The sequence below is a fragment of the Carya illinoinensis genome, chromosome 2 (genome assembly GCF_018687715.1).
Source record: "Carya illinoinensis cultivar Pawnee chromosome 2, C.illinoinensisPawnee_v1, whole genome shotgun sequence".
In the NCBI taxonomy this organism is placed as follows: domain Eukaryota; kingdom Viridiplantae; phylum Streptophyta; class Magnoliopsida; order Fagales; family Juglandaceae; genus Carya; species Carya illinoinensis.
In genome coordinates this window covers 10,844,174-10,863,323 of record NC_056753.1, presented here as the reverse complement: position 1 = coordinate 10,863,323, position 19,150 = coordinate 10,844,174, and the positions used below count along the sequence as shown (strand labels likewise).

At 37.1% G+C, this 19,150-nt stretch overlaps 1 protein-coding gene across 2 annotated transcripts; it reads right to left on the bottom strand.

Moving 5' to 3' along the window:
- Positions 1-940: 940 nt before the first annotated feature.
- LOC122300098 (uncharacterized protein C594.04c) lies at positions 941-14,105 on the bottom strand. Of its 2 annotated transcripts, none has more exons than XM_043110501.1 (4): positions 13,679-14,105; positions 13,314-13,577; positions 12,673-13,182; positions 941-958 (listed from the first exon to the last, which is right to left on the bottom strand). In XM_043110501.1, the coding sequence occupies exons 1-3, from the start codon at positions 13,946-13,948 to the stop codon at positions 12,703-12,705; spliced, it is 1,014 nt and encodes a 337-aa protein (XP_042966435.1). In that variant the 5' UTR covers positions 13,949-14,105; the 3' UTR covers positions 941-958; positions 12,673-12,702. The 2 variants fall into 2 exon arrangements, with proteins under 2 accessions (XP_042966435.1, XP_042966434.1); XM_043110500.1 differs by lacking the exon at positions 941-958 and adding an exon at positions 12,487-12,587.
- Between the last annotated feature and the right edge of the window lie 5,045 nt (positions 14,106-19,150).

The following is a 19,150-nucleotide window of genomic DNA, read 5'->3' as shown; positions in this document are numbered from 1 at the left end:
ATAACCCAATATGCCCATGTTCTTTTATTAAGAAATCAGAATCCAGATTTGCTATTATTACGGTTTATGTTGATGATCTAAATCTTGTTGAAATTTGAAGAGATCACAAAAACTACTACATATTTAAAGAATGAATTTGAAATGAAAGATTTTGGCAAAATGAAATTTTCTCTCGGCTTGCAGCTTGAGCATTTGCAAAATATAATTCTCATTTATTAGACAATGTATACAGAGAAAATCTTGAAGCACTTTCATATGGACAAATCTCATACCCTGAGTATTCCAATAGTTGTTTGATCACTTGATGTATAGAAAAATCTATTTCGTCATGGTAAAGATGATGAATAAATTCTTGGTCCTGAAGTACCTTATCTCAGTGTAATTGAAACCTTGATGTATCTTACAAATTGCACTTGGCCTGATATTACATTTTTAGTTAATCTGCTTGCAAGATATAGTTTCGCACTAACTCGAAGGCATTAGAATAGTATTAAACATGTCTGTCATTACCTCTAAGGTACAGTTGATATGAGATTATTTTATCAACATAAATAAAGTCTACAATTGGTTGAATATGCGAATGCAGATTATCTTTTAGATCCACATAAAAGTAAATCTCAATGTGATGCCCCCAAATCCCCATGCACGAACACGGGAAAATCGAGACGTTCGGATGATGACATCACGGGTCACCACTCTATCGATGTGTGCCAAGTGTGTGTATAAGCAACAATTGTGCACAAAAAAACATGCAACGGATAGCAAAGTCATATAACTAAGTACCATAATTTTTCTTATTTTAATACAAAACTGATCAAAACATACATATTAAAATATTAAAAAACAAAAATATTATTTCAAAGCCAAATACAAAACATAAACTCCACTCAGAACTCCGGGGGAGCCGCATCGTCGGGCTCAGCCTCCTCCTCCTCTTGCTCGATCTCTGCACCAAAATCTACGGTACCAGAAATAGTGTCACAAGTAAATAAAATCCAAACACCACTAGATAAAAACATATAAAACTCAAACAATATGCATGAAAGAAAAGCCAATGCACATGTCCCGTAAAGCCATATTTTCCAAGCACGCCAAAAAACCATTTGACCCACAAAAACATATAGCTTAAAACCAAGCCTCGCCATTATCTCAGATAATGGTCCAAACCACAATTTTCTCAGAAAATGGATCAAAACCTCAAAACCAAACTCCGCCATTTTCCCAGAAAATAGCCCGCATCCGAAAACCATAAAAAAACGATCCAATTATGCATGCACCATGATCTCCCTTAGGGATCATCCGCACATCCTAGCTCTGTGCCACATCACAGGTAACGACTACGCATGTGACACCTAAACAAGCGATGCCCAGACTCGCGCCCAGCGCGTACCTGACCAGACCATCCTCTAGTCCCCGCTACTCTAGGGACCACGAAGTCGACACGACAGTGTTACCGTATCGTGCGATCCGGTCGTCGCCCTGCGACAATCCAGGGGATGTCACTCAGTATTATCCACTCCCGAGTGACCAGAGGAGCTCTAGCGAGATAATAACTCATCCCGGCTTGGGCTCGTGAGACACACGCACTTGAAATCCATTTACGCCAACAAAACACGATTTTCTCAATTAAAATCAAATGCGCATAAATGCAATATAAATGCAACCTTAAGGCATAAAACAACCAACAAATCCAAATCAACACATCAAGCAATTCCGTCCTCAATCCATCCGACCCCCGAACTCCTCGGACTCAGTCCGGAATCAGCCAACCAACAGCAATAATTTATTGTATGAGAAAAATATATCTAAATCTAAAAGTAGGGTTCAAAAAATACTTACAGCGCTATACGGTATTTTTCAAAAGCTCGCGGCGTTGTAAACGGAGGAGGAAAAGCAATGTAACAGTGTAATTTACACTATGGCCGTGGGTAATAAATTACCCACTTTCGAACGGAAACAAACCAAGGCTCAAAATTGATAGGGAATGGTCTTGAGATATTTATGAAGCTAAAGGAAACGAGTTTTGGCCGTGGGTGGCAGTGGAAATAGCAGAGGAAGTGGAAAAAGCTCAAATCGGAGTTGAGCTTGTGGGAGCTGCTCCGGCAATGGATCGAGGCCGAAAATGGGTGGTTTAGGTCGGCAAGAGGTAGGGGAAGAAGCTATGAAGAGATGGTGGCCGGAGGTGGTGCGACGGTCCTGGAATCGGTGAAAAACCGTGTGGTTTAGAGGAGCTCGTGGTGGCTAACGGTGGCTCGGATGAAGGTGAAACTTGGTAGGGATGTTCACCGGTGAGAGGGGAAGAAAACTGGGTGGATGGTATAGGCCACGCCGCTGGCGAGCGGCAGGTCTGGGCTGGGAAAGCAACCAGCGACAGGGGGGAAAAACAGAGTAGGTGCCGTGACTTCCAGGGGCTCGTGGCGGCTAACGGCTAGTTCGATAGCTCTAAAAATTGGTGGGAATGATCTCTGATGGGAGGGGAAGAGAATGGTGGGGATGGTGCACTACACGGCGGCCAGACGGTGGCGCACCGGGATGTCAAAGGGGCGGCGACGGTAAGGAGAAAAGGAAGAAGAGCTACGCGGGGAGAGAGAAACCAGGAAGGAAAAAGAAGAAAAAGAAAGAAAGAAAAGAAAAGAAGAAAAGAAAAAGGAAAAAGGGAAAAAGAAAAAGAGAAAAGAAAGAAATGAGGTCCAATCCTCACTCCGGAAAACAAAAAAACCGATCCGCCGAAAACGATATTAAAAACCGTAAAACGACTAAAATAAATTAAACACAATATCAAATAAGTTAAACTTAATTTAAAATACAATAATTTAAAATAAATAAACCAATATATTAATTAAATTAAAAACAACCCTTCAGTGAAAATACACGTAAAAGAAGGTCATCACACTCAAACTATATATGTGTTTACTTATGAAAATTCTGTTATATCATGAAAATCTGTAAAGCAAATACTATCTACCACCTCTTCAAATCACTCAGAGATCATTACAATCCATGAGGCAAGTCGATAATATATTTAGCTGAGATCAATGATTCAACATATTCAAGAAAGTGTAGTCTTCCTGTGATCAATGATAACCCAACAATTTTATACGAAGATAATGCTGCTTACATTACTCAAATCATAGGAGGATATATCAAATGTGATAAAACTAAATATATTTCACATAAATTCTTTTATACCCATAAACTTCAGGAGAAATGTGAAATTGATGTCAAGTAGATACACTCAAGTGATAATCTAGTAGATTTATTCACTAAGACATTACCAACTGCAACATTTAAGAAGATTATGTAGAATATTGGAATGCGAAAATTTAAAGGCCTATTAACATGTACTTTTCAGGGAAAGTGAATTTTCTTGAAGACTTATACTGATAGTACTCCTTTTCCTTTGCTAAGGTTTTGTCCTATTGGGTTTTCTTTTGCAATGTTTTAATGAGGCAATCATAAAGTACTTGGTGGTACACATGAATAATGTACCATTTTTTCTTTTGGCATTGATCTTTTTCCCATTGAGTTTTTCCTTGAAAGGGTTTTAACGAGACATATTTTTTATGAGTGGTCATCCAAGGGGAAGTATTGTACATTAACTGACTCTGAATGGCCACCTTAAAATCACCGCATATATGCTCCTCCTATATATATTTTTTAATAAGGTAGACAATGTGACATTTTTTACATGCAACATTAATGCCAACGACTAAACCATTAATGAATTTAAGAAGAGCTCGGTGGAAGAAGTTAATTAATCAATACTAATGGAAAATACGTGGCCCAATCACATGTTGCTACCTATTAATCATAATTTCTTTAAAAGATAGTCAATCACAAAATCAGTTCTTGGATTGGTGGAGAGTTTGCAAATCACTCAATCGGTCTCACTTTATTATAATTTTTTTTTATAGGTAAAAAAAGTTTTATTGATCCATGTAAATAGGCAAAACTCGAGTACACAAGGAGTATACAAGAAAAAGCCTAATTACAAAATTATGTGCTACGGATAGTAGCATACAAATCATTAAGACTTGTTCCATTCCATGCAATAGAAGAGCCCAAAGCAACAAAGTATGAAAGAAAAAGTCCCTAAAGCTATCCGGGGAGCATTCCCTATCCGCAAAACAGCAGCCATTTCTTTCATTCCATGTGCATCACATTAGGCATAAAAATATCATTTTCCATACAGAAACAATCTGGCGATTGCCCCTAATCCTTTGCCAACAAGACAATAGGTCTATCACCCTCTTGGATATGACCCATGCAATGCCAAGCCTCGAGATGATTGCATCCCACAAAATCTTAACTACTTCGCAATGAAAGAGAAGGTGATCCGCTGATTTGCCGTTACATTTGCACATGTAGCACCAGTCCATTATGTATGTTCCATGCTTTCTTAATTTGTCTATTGTTAAGATTTTACCATAGGAGGCCACCCAACCGAAGAAATCAACTTTGAGGGGAACATTGCTCATTCAAATGCTTTTCCAAGGGAAATCATTGAAGGAGTGGGTCGACAAGGTTTTGTGATATAAACGAACTGAAAATTTCTTGTTCCCTGTGCAAGTCCAAAGTAATTTTTCCTCCCTTCCCACCCTTAACTTCAGCGAATATAACAATCTATAGAACTCAGTGATGTCTTCCATCTCATAATCTTGTACAGCTTTAGTGAATCTCATAGACCAAGTGATGGAGTCAATGCCATAACCATTTCCCTATAAGTGCCTTGTTGAAGGTTCTCAAATTTCTTAGGCCCAAACCGCCACAAGATAACATTGTGCATATTTTTTTCCATTTGATCAAATGGAATTTCTTTATAACCTCTAGCCCCTCCCCATAGGAAGTCACAAAAGATCTTTTCCAATCTATTCGAAACCCCTGCAGGCATTAGAAATAATGAAAAGAAATGTTGGGAGATTGGATAATGTACTTTTAATAAGTATGATTCTCCCGCCCTTAGACAAGTAGATTCTCTTCCATCTCGCTAGTTTGCCTTCAATTTTCTCCACAATCTCTTCCCACATTACCTTAGCATTATAAGGGGCCCCCAAAGGGAGTCTAGGGTACTTCATTGGCAATGATGTTACCTTGCATTTCAAGACGGTAGCCACCTCCCTTAAGTTGTTGACCGAGCCAACGGGAACTACTTTCGGCTTAAATAAGTTCACATTGAGGCCAAATACTGCTTCAAAGCAAAGAAGGAGTGCTCTGAGGGAGCGAATCTGATCCAGATCCAGATCACAAAAAATCAACGTATCATCAGCAAATAGAAGATGAGAAATCGTCAAGCTTCCATGTGTAGAACCACCCACCGAATAACCTGAGATGAAACCCCGTAATCACTGCCCTATCCAACATTCTGCTTAGCATGTCCATGACAAGGATGAATAAAAATAGGGATAATGGATCCTCTTGTCTCAATCCCCAAGAGCTATTGAAGAAACCTTTGGGAGTGCCATTGATCAAAATAGAGAATTTGACAGTTGTAATAAAGTGCTTGATCCATTGACACCATCTTGTCCCAAAGCCATACCTACCAAGAATATACAACAAAAAGTCTCAGTTCACATGATCAAATACCTTTTCCATTTCCAGTTTACACAAGATACCTGGAATGCCGGTTCTAACTTTGCTCTCCAGACATTCGTTGGCAATGAGGATCAAGTCTAGTATTTGCCTTCCTTTCACAAAGGCGTTTTGTGACTTCAAGATGATCTTCCCCATGACCTCGCTCAACCGCTTCACTAAGACTTTAGAGATAATCTTGTAAACCCCACTTATCAAACTTATAGGTCGAAAATCATTCACTTCCATCGACCTTGCTCTCTTGGAAATTAGAGCAATAAAAGAGACATTTAAGGCTCTTCTCAAATTTCATAAAAGAGTGAAATTCCAAAGAAACCTTCAGGACGTCCTCTTTAACAATTTCCCAACAGGCGTGAAAAAAAGCCATTGGAAAGCCATTTAGTCCTGGGGCTTTATCTTTGTTCATACATTTTACCACACCAAGCACCTCGCCTTCTTCGAAATGCCTCTCCAACCAGGTCGCGGTTGTGTGGTCGATGGAATCAAAAGCTAGACCATCCATCTTGGGTCTCCAAAAGTACTGCTCTGTCAAAAGCTTCTCGTAGGAATGGACAATATGGTTCTTAACATCATCTTTGCCTGATATAACCTTGCCCTCCTCATGGAGGACCTCTATAGCGTTGTTCCTTCTATGGGAGTTTGTGACGCTAGGAAAAAACTTTTTACTCCTATCTCCTTCCTTTAACCAAAGGGCCTGTGTTTTTTGCCTCCAAGAGATTTCCTCCATGAGGGTATTTTTTCCAACTCAACGACCATAACCAGTCTTCTTGTCCTATCCTCAATCAATAATGTCATTTCCGCTTCTCTCTCATCAAGTTGTTGTAACTCCATAAAGAGTTTGTCTCGTTGGTCATTGATGTTCGCAAAGACTTCCAAATTCCATTTTTTAAGATCATTCTTCAATGCTTTAAGCTTCCTTGCTAGAACAAAACTAGGCATGCCTGTGAGTTGATAAGAGGCCCACCACGAGTGGACTTTTTCAACAAACACGTCCACCTTTAACAACATGTTCTTGAACTTAAAGTATCTCCGTCCCTCCTTAAGACCTTCACAATCTAGTAATAGGGCAAAATGATCCGAGCAAAGCTAAGGGAGCCGCTTCTGACACAAAGTGGGAAAGTGAGTCTCCCAAGAAAGAGAGACAACGAACCTATCCAGTCTCGACCAGGCCCTTCCGTTTGACCAAGTGAAGTCTCCTCCTGCCAAAGGAAGATCCACCAAGTCTAAATCAAATAGGAGAGCTAAGAAGTTAGCCATAGCTGTGCCCATACTAGAAACCCTTGACCGCTCACTCAGGAGCAGAGTGATATTGAAATCAGCCCCGATACACCACGAAATATTCCATCAACTACATATGCTAGCTAACTCATCCTAGAGAATTTTTCTGCTACTATCATCATTTAGCCCGTAAACTCCTACAAAACCCCAAACAAAGTCATCATCCACATTCGAGAAAGAACATGCTAACGAAAATTCCCCAACGCAATCCTCCATGAAGTTGACTGCTCTCTTGTCCCATAGTAAAAGAATACCCCCTGAAGCGCCCTTAGAAGCGAGGGTGGTCCATCCTGCATAAGGGAAATTTCACAAACTTCTGATGATGTGCCTGTTGATAAATTTTAGTTTTGTCTCCTGCAAACAGATGATATCCGCTTTCCAATTCCGTAATAAGTTCTTCACTTTAAGGCGTTTGTTCGGATCATTCAAACCACGAACGTTCCATGAAAGAATCTTGGGCTTCATGGATCGCCAAGATTCACCCTATCCTTGCGACATCCTCTGCATGCGCTACCCTCTCGTGCATCATAATTTATGGAGCAAGCAAGTCTCTTAAGCTCCTTATCCTTCTTCATTGATGATCTGGCAAGTAATGGTTGGCTTGATTTTATTGCAATGAGGAGAGCTTGCAGCTGATCCTCATAACCCTCACAAGACATCCCTAAATAGTGACTCATATCCTTAACCTTCTGCAAGATCCCGTCTACTTGCGGATCAGCTGAAGGGGCTGTTGCTGGCAACGAGCACATAGGACTGAACATATCCTTGGGTTCATACAAATCAGTTGCGAGTGTGTCTACCCCGAGTTCCTTGCATAATAGTTGTAGGTCTGATCCGTAAGGTGTCCCTTCATCTGATGAACTCCCATCCAAAGATGAGTTGTCAACCTCTTCCAACTCAGATCTCAGGATCATAGAGAGTGATTCAGAGAGGCCCAACGTGTGTTGAAAAGCATCGGGAGCATCTCCCGTAGTTGGCCCCAGTGAAAATAGTGTCTTCACGCTGCTAGATCTACCATCAATGATAGGGAGTAGTTTCAAAATAGGAGCCGAGTGGTCGCTGGAGACCATCAGCCCTTTCTATGGCAGTAGGGAGGAATTGATGGCCTGAGAACCACTGCTGAAGTCCGTTCGAGGGGCCTTCATAGGGGAAAAAAGCTCAAGAGAGCCCTTTGGGTGTTGCCCACCCAAATCCGAAGCGACCTCCGTGTTCGTCGGCAGTTTCTGTGCCGGTGAGATGGCCAGGGATGCCACTGGCAGGTTAAACCTCGGGTCGGAGTTAATCGAGGTATTGGTCTGTCCACCCGCACCTCACTGCTTGGGTGCCCATAATTCCCGTGGGCTTGCATTGCTTGAGAGTGGGCTCAATTGATGCATAGGGTCGATGGATGGACACAAGCTCAAAGCTCTTGGGCAAGAAATAGTCGGAGGCTTACTTTTGGGGCTGATGGGTCGGGCTGTGAGAGGGCTCAAAGCCTTGTCCAAACTGCCACTAATCTTTGCTCGTGAACGAGTATATCGTGGGCTCGAAGTGGGTTGTGAATCTTGGGTATTAGGATCAGTGGGCCGTGGGCTCGAAGCCTGTGAACGAATTAGTAAAGGTGGATGGGATTGTGGACCCGAGCCTACCCCATCCTTTGATCCACAAGCCATGGTCCCATCTCTTCCCAATTTAGGAATGGCGTCTTGAGGAACCCACAGAGCTAAAGCTGTGGGTGTCATAATCACCTTGCTCAGTCCCATCACCATGCTCAGTCTCAAATCAACCTTTTACATTAATAAGGAAATTTCTTCTAGTACACTAGAAAGTTGTGCTTTGACAGCCCAAAACACGCCCTCTACCTCTCCCAACTTTTTACCACTGTTAGAGAACGCCCCCATGTCCACTGGGTAAGGACCAGTAGCTTCCTCCTTTGTTTCCATGGCAGAACTACACACTGCCTCAAAACCCACTGCCATGGCATATGATTTCGAGACATGGACAGACTTGCCATTCTGTCGCGAAGCTCTTTCTAGTTGCACCATCGTGTGCTCAGTAGCCTTTTTGAGATTATAAGCGAAACCCTCCCAACCACTGCCCTTTAGCCTTTGGGAATGATTAAAGAACCTCTTCTCTTGCCATTGTTAAACTCCTCCAAAAGGAGATAACAACCTCTAGAGTTTCTGAGAAGCTGCAGAGTAAGAATCCCATTACCCACCCTCTGTTTTTTGAAGAAATCATTTTGCCACCTAGTTTTGATGGCTTCCCCTACCATTTTTACCACCCATGAAGCTACTGAACCATTTAAGAGAAGAAACAAAATCATGTGTCTGTTCCTTTCTATGATGCGAAAACTATTGGCACCCAATTTTGAGAAGATGAAAATTTTTTATTCCACCATAAAGCGTCTGAGTTCTTCCATCTTAAACTAAACGGGGAAAAGAAAGAGATAAAAAAATGATAGAGAGGGGAGGAATAGAAAGTGAGTGAGGAAATCAGCTCAGCGAGGAGCGTCGGAGTGAGGTTAGGTGCATGCATGCAGGCACGACGAGTACAGAGAGAGAAAGAGATACTAAAAATCCTAAAAGAGAATGGCAAATTTGATAAAAAAAACATCCAATCCCAGAACAGCATAGCTAAGCACAACATATGATTCGTCAAACAAATCCAAAAATAAGTCCAGAATTTAACTCAAATCAGCATGAATAAAATTACCATTGAAAGATACTAAAACTGAACAACATTGAATCCCTTTAACACATTTTCACTAATTTCAACCACCTTTGTTATTATAATTACTTCCTGAAATGCAAAGTTTTGAGATTAAATCCTTTCATCGATCTCCCGTCAATTCAATTAAGAAAAAATCTATTTATCATCTTATTTTTTATTATCCTCTCATAATGGAATGATGAATTATACAAATATAAAAATTATACAACCATTTTTCTAAAACAAAAAACCTCGTACCCAAGTATTTAGCTTCATTTGTCATTCATAAAAGGATGATTTCTCATAGATTATAGTTCGAAAGGAGCCTAATAAATTCCCATTTACATTGCAATTATAGATTTTTAAGGGCACATATCTAAATATGATATTTTGGGGCCTTATATCTCATAAGCTTTAGTGTATGGGTGTAATTGGTCCGATTCAATCCAGCTTTGGACATATTTTAGAATCGAATTGATATATACTTGTTTTAAGATTTAAAGAATTGGTATGCATTGGTTACACCCCTAAACTGATGCTTCCAGTTTTATTGGTTTTAGTCCGGTTTTTTCAACTTTTATGATATATTATATAGTATATATAATATAGTATATTATATTATATAATGATATAGTGATAATATATAATAGTATATTATAATGTATATTACAATTTTATTATAAACCATAATGATATCTTATAGTATATTATAATATATAGTAATATAGTATTAGTATAACTATTAATACAATAGACTATAATGATATAAAATTTTTAAATTTAATATTATATTAATTAGTAATTTATCATATAATACAAAATAATTTTATATATAATTATATATATTATATATAAAAATTATATATAATATAAAAATATTTTATACAATATAAAATATGAGTAATGCTATATACAGTCATTTTTGCATACTCCTTGCGCACTCCACTTATGTGATTGGCTGCATCAATTTTTTTAATACACAACCAATCACATCAGTAAAATGTACAAAAGAGTGCCTAAAAGTGACTGCACATAGAATTTTTAAAATTATATATATATATATATATATGAACAGGTCCAGTCTAGTTTTGTTTAGTGTTAAAAAAAGTAAAATCCAAACTGGACCAATTTTAATCAATTTTGAGAAAAATGAAAACAGTGCCAGACCAAACTTATCGGTTCAGTCCGGTCCAGTCTAATTTACCGGTTCACCAGTTTTTTTTCACCCATACTTTAGTGATTATGTAATGATCTCACAAGATCTCTCACATGACTAAAAATAAAACTCTTCCAAGATCTCTAGTTAAGGTTCAAGAAAGAACCACATAAAGTTGATTGAGATTGTTAACGCTGAAAAAAATATTTGAAAAATGATATATATAAACTCCAAATACACAAGCCTTGCACAATGCTTTTATAAAAGAGATTAACTTCAAACGGGTGTTGTTCTCCTTTTACAGCCTCCAATAAAATGTGGACACATAAAAGACTAATAAGACTTACGATAGGTATGGATGTTTCCTTCTTCCTTTTCCCCCAGTCCGCCCCTCTCTCTCACTTATCCATTTTTCTCCTCTCTTCTCCCCTCGTCTGAAATCGAAACCCATTTCAAATCCAGCTCTCTCTCTTATCCCCTGTCTTCCAGAATCTCTCCCTCCTCTCCTCTCTTCTCCTCTGTCGAACACATTTCAAACCCATCTCAAATCCATCTCTGTCAACAGATTTTGAACCCATCTCTTTCAATATATTTTGAACTTATTTAGGCAGATTTCGAACATAGATTTCAAACCTATCTTCCTCATCTGGATTGGAATCACTCAAGATATTTTTGCAAGTACCTATTTATCTTCATTGAAATTTTTTGCTTGGATGAAACTTTTAATAAATGTTTCTTCATTGTAATCCATATTGAAATTTTCTCATCTTCACTTATAGTGAATATTTAAAACTCTTCAACAAGAGCGAAACCATATGGGAAGTATTTACTCATCTTCCCTTGTTGATGGAGTATTTTAGTGAGAGAGAGAGAGAGAGAGAGGGTATGACAAGGGGGCTTCGATGCAAATGTTTGTGTGAGAGAGAGAGAGAGAGGGAAAAAGGCTCAAGTCTCTGCTTGACGAGGAGAGAGGGGAGATGAGATTGGGTAAGGCGGGGGGAAGAAGAAGGAAGTAATGAAAAAATTAATGCAGATTCACTGCATCCAATTTTATTATTAATTTTGTTAGAATCCTTATGTGTTTTTTTGTTATTTGTTAGTGTAAAATAGTGGAAGTCACCAGTCCAGTTCTTGGTGCTTCCCTTCATAAAAAAGAGGACTCTACTATAGAAAAGTGTTAAAAACTCACTTTTTCGTGATGTGACTCATACTTTTACAAAATATTTAAGCCTACTACTCGAGCCATGCATAAATGCACAGTGCTTTATAAATTCACCTTCTAGTCTAGTGATTGTTCGTCCAGCAAGAAACTGATGAACTAAGAAAACATATTTCCAACTCTTTTACAACTCTTTTGCAACTCTATATTAAATTAAGAGTCGTTTCCTAAAATTGAATGTCATTTTTAATAAAGTAGCATATTTGCATTGGTTGATGGTAAAATGGGTTAAGAGAGTTGTAGTGTATCGTTTATTAGAGTTGTAAGTTATAACTACTGTTAGCTATTAGTTATAAATTAGTTAGAGGTGATTAGTTTGTTAACAGAGGATTTAAGCTCAAGTCCTGTATAGAAATACTTCTCATGTGTAAGAATCAGAAGCATTGCAATAAAATCATTCATTTTCAGTCAATCTTCTCCACTCTAGGCAGTTTTCTCTTCTCTCCCCCCAACTCCATTTTTGACATCATTACCCGAAATGGATATCATTATCTGACCAAAAAGCTAGATCTTCGATGAACTTCAAAATTAAATCTGAATAAACCCGCAAAAGTTTCAGAAAGTAAAGGTAACGCTTTTAGCATATGCAGAAATATTTTGTACAATACATACTACGATCTATATTTGGCTAAGCACAAACAAAACCCATCTCTCCTGAAATGAACAAAGTAGTAGATAAGTCCTCACAAATCAAGGCAGAAAACTGAACAAAGAAAAAAATGCTGATAAATACGAGTACCGTAGCAATGCTTGGTGCCGAAATATCAAATCAAGTGCTTTTATCTTTTCCTCCCATGGCGGATGACCTGAACCAAGGTATCCACACGGAAGTTGTCTTCTGGTACAGTCTGTAAGCCTCAGCTCTGTAATCTTGCTTCACCATCCGGTCCTCCACAAGCATAGTCACGTAAGCTAAGCACATACTATTGATAAGTGCTCCGAGAAAGGTCCATCCATGTCCGAGGTTCCACGCAAATATAACCAGTCCCCACCACCACAACTGCTCTCCAAAGTAGTTTGGATGCCGTGAGTATTTCCACAAGCCCTTGTCCAGGCTGGGTACCATTGGCTTCCCATGATCCTTCAGCTTGGCGTTCATAGTCACAAATTCATGGAGTTGCGTGTCTGCATAGTAAGCGACAATGATTCCACACACACAGACAATGACGGCAATAAAATCCCAGATGTTCAATGGCTTATTGATCGAGTGGACAACATATAATGGGAGGCTTACTCCAATCAGAAACACCTGCAAAGTATAAACCAACCAGAAAACATACCATATTAGCTAACATGGTTTAGAAACCCATTCAGGAAATTCATCGAGCAGTTATTGTGAAGTCGGATACAGAGTCAGATTGCCTTGGGCTCATCAGTTACCTGTTGACAGAGGTAGACAGCGAAAAAGGAAACCCACCACCAGTGCTTGCCGTACTGTTGGCGCATATTTGTGAACCTCCAGTCCTCCCTTGCGCCCCACTGCCAGCCTTCACGCCTGAAGTAGTTATGGGTCAGCCTTAGACCCCACACCCAAGTCATCAAGATTGCAATCCTCGACCTCCACCAGTCATAATGAGCCATAGGGTGAGTCGCATAGTAATGAACAAGCATCACTGGTATTACCGTCCAATACAAATCTATCATCTACACAGCCAAACCAAACACAGAAAATCAACAATCAATTGGAAAGTAAAAAGAAGCAAAGTAGTCCGAAAGGAAAACGAAAAAAGAAGTAACGTACGTACCCAGTGGCTCTTCTGGATATGACCGATGAGCCAGAAGAGCAAATTGACGTTGAGGAAGAAAAAGGCATTGGCCAATAGGAGAGGGTGGCGATAGCTCCATGTCCAAAGAGGAGAATGAGAGAGCCCGTCACCGTCACTACCAGAAGCAGTAATACGATAATGGTGGTTAAGGAATGAGAGATAGAAGATTATGGAGGGAAGGGGAGCTAAAAACGCTATCACGGCATTTTTCAAGTTAGCAGAAGCACCACGATTTCCACCAAAACCCATGCTATCCCCGTGTTCGATCGGTTTGGTGCTAGTATTGTTGACCTTCGGTGGAGAGAGATAGGGCTCAGGACTACTTATAAAATGGGAAACGATAGCATGAATTCGACCATTTCTTCGGTTGTCTAACGTTCGAAAAGAAAAAGGCTAAAGGTTCGGCGGCACCTACCATCTTGATCCGTTCAATGATACAAATGAATTGTCTTTCGGCCCACATATTAGGAGGCATCCACTCCTAAAGGCCCAAATAATTATTACCATGCCCAACGCCCCCATCACTTTGGTTTATAAGAAGTATCAATAATTCAATGACAGATTATATAACACATCAATTTAATCATTATTTTGCCAAAATAATCATTGTTGTGACGTCCGGTCAGATCCTGAACGCCAACAACAATTTGACCGGTCACTGCTACAGGTTTTAACCAGAGTTCGTGCTAGGCGTGTAACCGGTCCAGTTCGATCCGATTTTGTACAAAATCTAGGACCGAATTGGTAGGCACCGGTTTTGCATTTTTTAAAACTAATTACGCACCGATTTTCCTCCTAAACCGGTATTCCGGTTTTACCGGTTTCCGGTCCGGTTTGGTCCGGTTTTCCGATTTTAATAAAATACAAATTTTTTATAAAAATTCTGTTTAAAAGAAAAAACTGATTTAAAAAATTCTGTTTACCATTTACAAAAATCTGCTTTGCAAAAAAAAATCTGTTATGTAAAAAAATTCTGCTATCAAAAATCTGGTTTATAAAAAAAAAATCTGTTATGTAAAAAATTCTGATATAAAAAATCTGCTTTATAAAAAAAATCTATTATATAAACAAAATTCGCTATATAAAAAACTGCTATAAAACAAAAACTAAAATAAAAAATTTAGTGTAAAAAAAAAATCTGCTATAATCCTATATTAGACGATTAGTATTAGTATATATATATTAGTATTAGTTATAGCTATATAATATATTAGATAATATAATAGTATTAATATTAGACTATTAGTATAGCTATATGTTAGTGTTAGTTTTGATGATTTAATATAACTATATTAGTATGAGTATTAACTATAATCTATATTAGAATATTAGTATTAGTATATATGTAATTATTTTTTATGTGATTAAAAGTTATATATAATATAAAATATATTATATGTAATATTAATATATAAATAGTACCGGTCCGGTCCGGTTCGGTCCGGTCCAAAACTAACCGAAACCGGACCGGTTCCGACCGGTTTTTCATTTATGAAAACCGGTTCCGAACCGAACCGTTCCAAAACCGGCACAACCGGTCCGGTCCAATTTGGTCTGGGCCGGTTTTCCAATTTTCTAATTTTTTTTTACACCCCTAATTCGTGCATCGAAAATTTTATAACTTTCAAATATATAAATTATATTTGAAGTTATATGTGGGCGATTGGCGGCACGCGCAGAAAGTTATTGGAGTTTTGACACATTGCTTCCATGCGCCACTAGGAAGGCCTGTATTGACGTCATGAGTGGCAATTCTTGAGCCTATGAGTCGTGAACTTCTAAGATCGGCCTTTAGTTTCCTTCTATCGTGGTGTGTGTTCTACACGCACTATAAGAACTCCTGGGTGCATTAGTTTTCTAGTTTTGTGCAGTATTTTTATTGTAGTTTATTTTGTATCTTGTATTTATTTAAAAAAAAAAAAAAAACAACAACAGTACCTTCGGACCTTTAGTCCGAATAGAGTGATCCTCCCTTTGCTTGACAGTGCTTATGGTGTGGTTAGTGCTGCATACTCCGCTTAGTCGGGATATGAGAATTTGGTAACTCTATCGTGGATAGAATTGTACTATCTCTTAGACTTAAGTCTTTTGAGATTTATCGTCTGGACTAGACCATATCAATCACGATAGTGTGTTGAGAAGTTATTAACATTTGTAATTGGCTTGTTGTTAAGTCAAATTTATATGTCCTCTTTTTATGAATGAAATGTGATCCGTTATTATAAAAAAAAAAAAAAAAGTGTCGTGTAATTAAATATAAAATTTATATAAAAAGAAATTAATTTTTTAATAATACATTTCATTCTTTTTTAAAATGACTATGCGACATTTGTGCATTCTATAACTGCATATAACATTATTCTTATGAAAAATGATGTAAGAAAAATAAAGTAAAATAAGAAACTAACAGTCGATTAATAAACCAATTATGTCAATGTAGGTATGTTGTTATGAAAAATGATGTAAGAAAATAAAGTAGATTAAGAAATCAATCATACAATACAAAAATTTATGTGATTCAACAAAATGCAATAAGCGAAATATGCAAGTGATCATATATCATATGAAGGTCCCGTTTGGATACAAAAAATGTTGCATCTCATCTCATCTCATTATTATAACTTTTTCAAATTTTCACATAAAATATAATAAACAATTTAACTTTTTCTAAGTTATGATATAATAATAATATTAAAAATAATATTCTAACAATATTTTATTAAACTTTTAAGTTTAATCTCAACTCATCTCTTTTCAACTTAGACCTAATACTAGCACATATATATCACATATTCAAGTTCTTGCTGAGTGGCATAAATAATATTATAATCCCTATTCGACCTCTGGGTTGCTATACTTTTATCACCCTAACTTTAGTAGGTTTGGGGTTAAAGAATTCTCATCTCAAACTCAAAATTCTCATATCATTATTACACCTTTCCCAAATCTCTATACAAAATATAATAAATAATTCAACCTTTTCAAATTTTAATATAACTTTTTCAAATCTCAAAATAATAAAATAATATTTTAAACTATCATCTCAAACTCAAAATTCTCATCTCTATCCCCAAACATTCCTATGTTGGTATGCATATAACTCTTACTTAGCCCTTAGTATTAGTTTCCAGCATAATGTATTGCTTTTTAAAAATATCTTCTCTTTATCTTTTGCTATCATCCTCCATTTGACTCAATTATGTTTTAAAAATCAATAGAATTATTATGAAATTAATGGGAATAAGTCTTTGTTAGTTTATATGTATTATTTTCTTTTGATGGATGATAGAGACATAAGCATACTTGAGCTTTTATGGTGGAATCAACAATCATGGTGGGATCAGCGAACCAGTATTCATTTCTTTTAACTAATATGATAATCTCACCAAAACTTACGATTCCGTTTAGATGATAAAAATGTCTAATCTTATCTCATCTTATTTTATCTCATTATTATAATTTTATTAAATTTTTATATAAAAAAATTAAATTATTTATTATATTTTATGTAAAAATTTAAAAAAAATTATAATAATTAAATAAGATGAAATAGAATAAGTTGTAAAACTACACGAGGGGTAAGCATCTCAAACTCATTCAAAATGTAAATGCGGTGTTCGTGGGCATAAAATAGTTAAGTCCCAAAGTTTTCATCCGTTTGTAAAAAGCTACATGAGTTTCAAATTTTTGCTAATTACTCCCCGAGTTTACAGACTTTTAAAAACTAATTTCTTCCATCCAGCCCTCATTACATTTTTAAACGACAGAGATGACATGCTGCATTAATGCCACATGATAAGACTTGGACTAAAATCCCATCATTATTACCTTTATGCCACATTAGCTGCCTCCTAGAAAAAACGTAAAAGTGTAGAAGTAGTAAAAAACAACTCAGTTTAAAAAAGAATAGAAAATAACAAAAATTATTATGTGTAAAAAAAGAACTTCTCTTTAAGAATTTTATCCCCACGAGGAGATCGATCCACAGGTGGGGGATGGAGCCCACCCCACTCTACAAAACTCTATGGAAGGAGCTTTTCTATCGGGAGAAAAAATTTCTATTAATCATCTTTATTATATATTATATATTACATATTTTATTTATTTATTTATTTTTCTCTTTTATTAAAATTATGATATATGAATAAATTAATAATGAGTAAAAAAAAATCAATTAGTTTAAACCAACTCATCTTAATACTGCAAATAACATTTCTTACTTATAAAATATTGGTTGAAACAGGAAAGCAATACTTTAGGTTGGGTTTGTGTGTTAATAAGTATTAAAGTATATTATGAATAGTAATAAAAAAGTAGGTAAAGAGTAATAATAAAATATTGAATAGTAATAAAAAATAAGTAAAAAGTAATAATAAAATAATAAATAGTAGTGGAATATGTTGAGAAGTATTGAGGTATCCTCAACATCCAAGCACACTTTCATTTCAGTCAATCACTTTTTTTTTCTCTCTCTAGGCGAATTTTTCTCCCTACCAAATGACCTAACCATTCCAAAGGAGGTGCTTCTGCACCTCCCTCCCTCCTCCCTTCTAGGTTGTCTAGAAACTATCCAGTTGTCTTTTACCAGTTTTTATCTAGTTTTCCATTTATAGCAATGAGAAGTGCCTATCTGCTTTTCAACCCATAACGACTGCCACATGCCCCATTGCAAGATTCCCTAGCTGCCAATCTTTAAGACGGCCTAAACAGATTGTCGAACGAAGCGACAAGTGAGCCACATGTGGATTAATTTACATGCCGCTATACCAAGTGCTTGCTGCCACCACATGCGATATTTTTTGGGCTAGAACATCAAATCCTTTACACTTAACTATCCTCCGCTCTACTAGCATAGTGCATGACTACGCGTCACCAAAGTCTTGGGTGGTCGTCCCTCGGCGATTCAGTATATCTCCTGTTTGCTATATTCTTAAGGTTTGTTTTTTGTTTTTTTTAACAAAAATCATGGGCGAGAGATAGTGGAAGTCTTTGACAGCTAGTCAAAACCAGCAAAATGTAACACACAATTCTTCACTATGACTTCCAATTATAATATTGCAATCCATTTTTGATCTGTATCAAAATTGTTTCAAATGACTTCTCCTTGTGAGAAATGAGTGAAGGTCAAGTCATTGACGCTATATTCCTATTCTTTTTTAATTTCTTATATTGGATTTATTAATTTATGATAAATGTTGAGACATCTCACTCTATTGACTATTATGTTCTTTAGTCGTAAAATATGTGTATATTATGCTTGATTAGAGAGAGAAAAAAGACCCGGCCGAGTTTGGGTGGGCTGGAAACATCACGTAGGAGTAATAATTAAAACAAACAGCAATGATAAGGCATCTAATCAAATACATAAAGACATGATTAATTATGAGGAGGTTACCATCCGTATTGGTGCATGGTGTGTGCAAGGACTAATAAATCATTATGCGTGCAGCA